This window comes from Anas platyrhynchos, chromosome Z (assembly GCF_047663525.1).
Source record: "Anas platyrhynchos isolate ZD024472 breed Pekin duck chromosome Z, IASCAAS_PekinDuck_T2T, whole genome shotgun sequence".
Classification (NCBI taxonomy): domain Eukaryota; kingdom Metazoa; phylum Chordata; class Aves; order Anseriformes; family Anatidae; genus Anas; species Anas platyrhynchos.
Window position 1 is genome coordinate 43360276 of NC_092621.1, and position 8540 is coordinate 43368815.

The window sequence follows — 8540 nt, forward strand, 5'->3', positions numbered from 1 at the left end:
GTATGAGAAATGTTACAGCAATTTATTTAGAATTAGCACTATTTCCCATTATGGAACAATTCGGTACCTGTAGCATAAAGAGCATACTTCCTATGTAGCACTTAACATTGGCAACTGCAGCCTCTAAGACATTTGCAGCTTACTCATACAGAAAAATCAATATGATACAATCATCCTTAGTGTCCAAACAGTGTCACAGTCTTTTCGTGGATACTTCCACCCCTTTCAATGCGTCTGTGTCAGGCCATTTACCCTGACCACCTGCTGGCGTTTCCCTTTGTTAGGAATATGAGATGTCCAAGCTTGGTTGATCATAACCACTTTTGCTACCTGAAGGCTGTCTGCCTGTCTATCTATCTATCTATCTATTGATCCATGTACCCCAATACCTTCTTTGGACTGGAGTTTCCAGACATCCCAGAAATGCCAGCTTAGACCAACCTGCCAAACTCCCTAAGTCCCTGCTGTGTCCACTGTGCACTAGCAAAGCAACTCTGCCATTTATGTATGGCGTGGATGGTCTGTGCAAGAGAAATAGATGCAGTGTCTCTGGTGTCTGACTCACTGTGACATACTTGAGGTGACATTTCAAAAGAGAGGTCCACAAGCAACATCAGGGCGTTGTGTTGTGTTGTGTTGTGCTGTGTTGTGCTGTGTTGTGCTGTGCTGTGCTGTGTTGTGTTCTGCTGTGTTGTGTTGTGCTGTGCTGTGCTGTGCTGTGCTGTGTTGTGCTGTGTTGTGCTGTGTTGTGTTCTGCTGTGTTGTGTTCTGCTGTGCTGTGCTGTGTTGTGTTGTGTTGTGTTGTGTTGTGCTGTGTTGTGTTGTGCTGTGTTGTGCTATGTTTTGCTGTGTTTCGCTGTGCCTGGCGGTGAAGCAGGCACACATCTCATGGAGCCGCCAGGTGGAGCAGCTTCCCCCAGCGCCAGCGCCTCGCTTCCTGCCACAACCTGCCCGTGGCCGGGGAGGCTTTGGCCATTTAAAGAACGTGAATCCGTGAAACCTAAAAGGAATAATAGGGTACCCTAATAGGGTAGCGGGGCTGACCGCGGCACGGGTTAGAGGTGAACTAAGGCTTAGAGGCGGAGGTTTATGAGCCAGGGGGCATCCAACAGACACGGATGCGTGCTTTACAAGCCTGATATAAACTGACACGAGGGCAGCGTTAGAAACTAACTGCACCGAGCAGCACCGGGCGGGCCGTGCCGGGCCGGGCCGGGCCGGGCCGGGCCGGGCCTCCTGCCCTGGGGCGGGACCGAGCAGCGCCGCCCCACCGCGGTGCCGCCCTGCTGGAGCCGGGGGCGGGCCGGCGGCTGAGGGGAGGCCGCTCCAGGTCCCAGTCCCGGCCCCAGATCCCGGTCCCGGTCCCGGTCCCGGCGGGTCTGGCCATGGTGCTGGTGGTGGTCATGGGCGTGAGCGGCTCGGGGAAGTAGGTACCGGGCGGCGGGGCACCCCCACGCCGCGCCTCGGGGCGGCAGGGCCAGGTCCGGGGGTGGCAGGGGGACACACACCGGCCCCGGGGCCCGCAGGTAACCAACCGGCTGTGCTTTCTTGCAGGACCACGGTTGGGTCGCGTTTGGCAGCGAAGGTACGACTGGGTTGTTCTGTGGTGGTTTGGCATTGCTTCTGGCCAGAGAGCCTGCTCTGACTCCATCCCGCAGCCCAGAGCTCGCCCACCGGTGGTACCCAAACCTGGCGTGGCAGCTGTGCCGTCAGGTGCAGTCTGCAGACTGAAATGGGTGCCCACCACCAGTGCAGCATGGGCTACTAACAACAGCCATTACCATCAGCCCTTGCTGTTGCTGAGCTGACTTGATTTTGGGGATAAACAGCATTGCATAAATGGTGATTCACGCAATGGTGTAAGAGGCCGGTAATTTTTAGGTGTTGTCCTGTTAAATTCTGGGATCCCTATTAGCTAGTCTGCTTTGGCTGAGTGATCCACATTCATTTCTTTTTTCTTAGCTGGGATGGAAATTCTATGATGCAGATGATTACCATTCTTCAGAGAATAAAAAGAAGATGGCATCAGGAATACCACTAAATGATGAGGTAATTTGTACGAATTGTCAAAGAATAGTCATCAAGACCTCTTTGCAAAATCTGACCTTTCTGCAAAACCTCTAGCAAATCACATTAAAATAGGTTGTGTTTCATGTAAGCTAGGCTGACTATAAACTGACTATAGGTTGAATGTGTAGGTCTGCAGTTAATAAGAGAGAGAGGCTTTTTATGTTACAAGAGATTCTGCAATAAATAGTAGTAATTAAAAAAAAAAAATCAAAACATGCCTGATAGCTCAAATAGTTTGCTGATTCAGGATCTATCAGAAATCTTTCCTCTACATCGGCATATAGTACTGCAACTTTAGATTACATGCTTCTGGTTTGAATTAACACAAAGACAGAAAAAGGTCTTCCTGTTTCTCTACTGAAGTACATTGCTCTCAACTACTGTAAAGACTACCCTTAACTTTCTGTTTTATATGCAATTACTTAAAATGTGTTTCCTCCCCTTCAGCCTGTTGTTTAGCCTAAACATGCCAAAATGATCAAGCTTGGGTTTACAAACAATACTTACAAATTCAGAGTCTTGAGTAAATTAGAAAAGCTACAACAAGACACCTCTTGAACTTCTTGTAGGAAATCTGTAGACATGTAAGCCTGAACTAGAGAGTTCTTCAAAAGAGTGTCTTTAGACTGAAGATAATATTGTAGGTACTTATTAAATACTTCAATTTGTTTGGAAGTTCATGAAAACCATTATGACATGTAAAGTGGCACTGCACAGTTGGATGACCAGCGGTTATTGGGTGTATGGTGTCAAGCAAGGAGGAAGTAACTCTTTTGAAACATCAGTGGTCCAAAATTATAAGGGCTTGCTTGAATGCCATAAGGAAGTGATTGTTTAATGACAGCAACAAAAAAACTGTTGCATTTATGTGTCCGTGTTTTCATTTGTTGCACTCACGCAGTAGTAACTACACTGAAAGATGAAATGAGAGCAATAGTTTAATGCTCAGTTGGTATGACAAATGCTGCTGTGAGCTTAAGGCCTAAAATCAGATTATACTAAGAAAACTACCTATCACTCACACTACCTTTGCCAATCTCCTGAGCAAAGGTGTTGCAAAATTGTGGCTATGAGTACATTTACTTGTGATTGCAACTGCAATAAAAATGATATAATTAAGTTATTGCACATAAGTACATTTAGACCTGTTTTGACACCTTGGAGTAGTTCCTGAAAGCCTCAACTCTGATCTGAAGCATTGTATGTATATGTCAAGACATAAGGAAAAAGAAGTAACCATTCGAGCAGTGAAAGCTGCTATCTTACAGCAGACTTAACATTTGAATTGTATAATAGAAAAGTAAAAGTAAATTGTATAATAGAAGCAAGAGAGAATTTGACTGTCCTTCAAAGGCTTATGAGGTGCATGCTATGTGTAAATACATATTATTTCCATCAGATACATCTACGTATTTGTAACATAACAAGTACTATTCCCCTAAGAATACCATATTGATAAGATGCCTTGCACTTCATAGTGTTCAGGCAGTGGTAGCATATCTACGTTAGTAAGAAAGAGAATGTAAACTGAACTTGCTATAAATTTTAATGCTAATTTTCACCTCTAGTTAAATGTTCCCAATGTTAAAAGTGATTCTTTCAAATCAATTTCCCAAACAATTTTGAACTAACTTGTTTTTTTTTCTAGGACAGGATTCCATGGCTTTGTACATTGCATGATATACTAAGGAGGTAAGAGAACCTCTGGATTTAAGGAATTCAGGTTAAAGACAAGATAAAATCCCCCCACCTCAAAAATAAGTATTTTTCCCCATTGTATTCTGAAACAGAAATGTATGTGATAGTGTAAGAACTTTTGCAGCTAGTAAAAGCATTCTATTTTCACTAATCTAAGGTGTCATAATAATTGCAAAGGGTGAGCTAATCCCTGAATCTGGGGTTATCCCTGGGAAAATCATTTATGATAGTCGTTTTTCTACTGTCAGTAGATTATTTCAAGGATCTGGTTTGATAATAAACCTGACATTGGCTACTTACAATGGGCATACCCACAGAATACACTAATAATTGGATTAAAATTTTCTAAAATATTTTTAGTAATAGTAAGATACAGTCCAAAATGCTTAAGCATTTGATAGTTAAAAGATATATTCAGAGGTTTAAATCAGGTAACCAACTCTTTATTTGACTATGAATTTTAATAATTATGTACTTCCTAAGATCAAATTACCTTGCCTCATCTATTCAGAGACAAAGATAATTCAAAGGAAATTTTCTTAAACTTAAAAATGCTTTAAACTGGAGCACTTTATTTACATCTTGCTTTAATTCAGTGTGTTATGCTAAACCCCTAAGAAGCCTGCTTTGTAAAGAGGAATTAGGGGTATGGGGGCCCAGCTGGTGGGGGGGGGGCTCAGTCTCTCCTTTGAAGGAAAACGGTGTAAGAAGGAAGATGCTGCTACTGCATGCCAGCAACTGGTTGCAGAACTGGTGTTGGCAAAAGCATTTTGGTTTCTATGACAATGGGCCCCTGCTGGAGGATCAGTATCTGCTTGGAAGAGGTGGGTCCAACTCATTTGGTGAGGTGCAGGTATGGCTGCATGGCTGCAGTGCTGCACTGGAGGGATGGATGCAGGAGAGGCTGGAAAGCCATGGAGCAGGAGTTGCCCTTTGTGTGAGAGCACCTGGAATGCATGGGGCTCCGCCTGGGGAGAGATGAGGAGCCAGCTGAGGGCGTATGGGTGAGGATTAAAGAGCAGAACAGTATGTTGACATTGTAGAGGGTGCCTGCTATAGGTTTCCTGTCTAGGAAGAACAAGTGGATGAAGAGCTTCTAAAGACGGCTCTTTGAGGCAGCCTCATGTTTGCAAGCCCTGGTCATCAGGGCCTTCAACCGTGCTGATATTTTCACGCAGGAACACCACAGCAATACAGGAGGTTTGTAGCATTAATGACAAATACTGACCCAGTGACAGACAAGACAACAAGTGCTCTACTGAATCCCACTCATCCTACAGGCAGAGAAGGGCTTGTTGGGCTTGAGAAGCTCAAAGGAAGCAGTGGCTGCAGTGACCACGAGATGGCAGCATTTAGATTCCTGAAAGGAGAAGGCAGGCAAAAAGCAAGAACACAACCCTGTATTTGAGAAGAGCTTACTTTGGCTTCTTTAGGGATCTGCTTGGAAGAGTCCCGTAGGATTAGGCCAATGAAGAAAGATGGGCCCAGGAAAACTCCCTAATATCCAGAAATCACCTGCACCAAGCTCAAGAGCAGTCCATCCCAACAAGAAGGTCAGGCAAAAATTCTGAGGCCTGGGAGGAATGAGGAGCTTCTGGCAAAACTGAAACATAGTAAGGGAGCATACAGAGGGTAGAAGCAGGGACAGGTAACCCAGGCAGAATGGAGAGACACTGCCTGAGGATGCAGAGATAAAGTTAGGAAAGACAAAGCCCACCTGGAGCTGAATTTTGTGAGGGGTATCAGTGGCAACAAATAGGGCTTCTATTAGGTATGTAAGTGGAAGACTAGGTAAAATGCAAGTCTGCTGCTGGATTGGGGCATGGAGTGTATTGACACACAACATGAAGAAGGTGTTCTGTACCTTGGCCTTTCCTATCAGTCTTTACTAGCAAGACTGATTTTTTTTTTTTTTAATTAATTTTTTTAGCAATCTCAGGCTCCAGACACCTGTGGGAAAAGTCTGGAGCAAGGAAGTTTTACTCCCAGCAGAAGAGGGACAGGTTAAAGAATAGCTGAGCAGAATGGACTTACATAAGTCCACAGACCCTGATGGGATACACCCATGAGCATGGAGGGAGAGGGCAGATGCCACTCTCAATGATCTTTGAACAGTCATGGCAACTGGGAGAGGTACTTGATGACTGGAAGAAAGTAAATGTAAAAGTAAATGTAAAAGTAAAACTACTTTTTCTTCAAGAAAAAAGGAAGGGGGAACTGCAGGGAACTGCAAGCTGGTTAGCCTCACCTTTACCCCTGAGAAGGTGATGAAACAACTAATTCTGGGCACAGGCACATGAAAGAAGAAACTAGGTAGGAGTAGTCATCATGGGAGTAGTTGACAAAGGGGTTGTCATGCTTGACCAACCTGATAATCCTCTGTGATGAAATTTTGGGTTTAGTAGATGAAGGGAGAGCAGTGGATATTGTCAACTGGGACTTCCATGAGGTTTTTGACACTGTCTTGCATAGGATCCTCATAGAGAAGCTGATGAAATAGCGGCTGGATGAGTACATTGTGTGACGGATTGAAAACTGGCTGAAAGGCCAGGCTCAGAAGCTGGTGTCAGTGGCGCAAAGTCTAGTTGGAGGCCGGTAACTAGTGGTATACTCCGTGGGTAAATACTGAGTCTGATGCAGCTTAGCATCTCCATTAGTGGTCTGAGAGTACACCCTCAGCAAGCTTGCAGGTGATCCATAACTGAGAGGAGTGTCTGATATGCCGGGTGGTCCTGCTGCCATCCAGGGGGACCTGGGCAGGCTGGAGAAGTGGGCAGACGAGGATCTCATGAAGTTCAACAAGAAGTGCAGAGTCCTGTGCCTGGGCTACTACTACATGCTGGGGGCCATCCAGCTGGAAAGCAGCTCTGCAGGAAAGGACCTGGGAGTCCTGGTGGGCACCAAGTGGTGAGCCCTTGCTGCAAAGAAGGGAAACAATACCCTGGGCTGCCTTAGGAGGAGTGTTGACAGCAGGTGGGAGGAAGCATGATCCTTTCCCTCCACCCAGCACTGGTGAGGTAACAGCTGGAGTATTGAGTCCAGTTCTGGGCTTTCCAAACTGGAGCTACTGGAGAGAGTCCATCAAAGGGCCATGAAGATTAAGAAACTGGAGCACCTCCCATAGAAAGAAAGAGAATGGGGACTGTGTAGCCTAGAGGCAGCTTGGGATTTCACCAAGGTGTCTGTTTATCTGAACGAGGGGCTGTAAAGACAGAACCAGGCTCTTTAGTGTTCAGTGACAGGTCAAGAGTGAGTATGCATGAACTGAAACATGGGATGTTTCTTCTGAACTTAAAGAGGAACCGTGTGTGTGACTGAGCGCTGTCAGCAGGCTGCCCAGCAGTGGTGGACTCTGTCCATATTCAGAAGCTGTCTGGATGTGGTCCCATCACATCATATTTGTCTGGTTACAATTGTCTCCATGTGGCGATGGTGCATTTCACCTGCTTGCACCTTTACTGCAAATAGGAAGAGGGTGATTATTACAGCCACCTACTGCCCTTTGCCTACAGCCGGCTCCACGCATACCATGTCCCTTTGTGGATCATGGGATTGATCGTTTAGGGGCAGGCTGAAGAGGAAACAAACCACACCAAACGCTGTGTACCATCAGCCTCGTATTTCCCAGAGTGTAGGGAATTACCTTGCATACATAAAGCATCTCAAAAGTTACTCTGACGAAGTGTCATGTCTAGCCAGCTTCCTCAGCATCGTATTCCCTAGAGGTCTTCTTGCTCTGGCTTTACGCAGTAGCAATTACTAGTGTGTGCACACCAGCTGGTCATACCTTGTTAGAGTGGGGGTTAATTTACTGAGATGTTTCTAGATTATTATGCTAGTTCCATCACTTTTTGTCACATGCTAGCCCAAGGCCACTGTCTAGCTCCAGAAGCTTTCCAAAATCAAGTCTACTTCAACGTGTAATTGCAAGTACTTGGAAGCAGGTGGCATTGGTTTGCCTACCAATACACCTAAGGTTGTTCTCTACAAGGGTAAAAGGTTTGTCTCCCATGACATATGTTTTTTCTATTTGACAGAGAAGAATCATCTAGACAAGATGCTGTTCTGGCCTGTTCAGCACTGAAGAAAATGTATAGATGTGTACTAGTCAGTGGAGTATCTGCAATTGAAAGCAACCAGCCAGAGAAACCAGGAGAAAATGTAGCACTGAAGATCCTCTTTGTTCATCTGGATGGTCCTATAGAGCTCATTGCTCGCCGCCTGGAGAAGAGGAGAGGACATTTCATGCCACTGGAACTACTCAAGTCTCAGTTTGACACTCTAGAGCCCCCTAAAGCACCAGAGAACTTTATTACTGTCAGTCTAGAAAAATCTCTTCCTGAAATAATGATGGAGATTGAGAAAGCCATTTTTTCAGGGTAAGGCTTTTCCAGAGTAAGTTCCAAAACTACAAATGCAGAAATTCACCTGGCAATACCAGGGTTATGAAACAACATTTTAATTAATCAAAGCAACTTGTTTTTCCCAATACTTGAATTAGAATGTTAAGAGATGGTTCACTACTCTTGATATTTTTATCATTTTAAAATGCTATTTAAAACACACGCAGTATGAACTTTCAAAAAACTGTCAGCAATGTTTGAATTCCTTACCATATCAAGTTGAAATGTGTATTAGAATCTAAGCAGAGCCAGCTTTTGAAAATCCCATCAAGGGTTGCACCCATGAATTATTGTTTTTTGTTTTTCTTTAATTTTTACTGTCAAACATGAGAAAGGCACATCTTCTATTAAATGATGGAATAATGTACA

The 8540-nt window shown here is 44.7% G+C and overlaps 1 protein-coding gene across 1 annotated transcript; it reads left to right on the forward strand.

The window, feature by feature from the left end:
• The first annotated feature begins 1267 nt into the window (after window positions 1–1267).
• IDNK (IDNK gluconokinase) lies at window positions 1268–8540 on the forward strand. Its single transcript, XM_038170475.2, has 5 exons — window positions 1268–1426; window positions 1555–1585; window positions 1963–2049; window positions 3719–3762; window positions 7806–8540. Exons 1-5 carry the CDS (start codon window positions 1386–1388, stop codon window positions 8149–8151), a joined length of 549 nt encoding a protein of 182 aa, XP_038026403.1. The 5' UTR covers window positions 1268–1385; the 3' UTR covers window positions 8152–8540.

Coding starts and splice junctions, on each gene's coding strand:
- IDNK (XM_038170475.2), top strand. CDS start 1,386: ATGGTGCTGGTGGTGGTCATGGGCGTGAGCGGCTCGGGGAA. Junction 1,586..1,962: donor GGTCGCGTTTGGCAGCGAAG/GTACGACTGGGT, acceptor CTTTTTTCTTAG/CTGGGATGGAAATTCTATGA. Junction 3,763..7,805: donor TTGCATGATATACTAAGGAG/GTAAGAGAACCT, acceptor TCTATTTGACAG/AGAAGAATCATCTAGACAAG.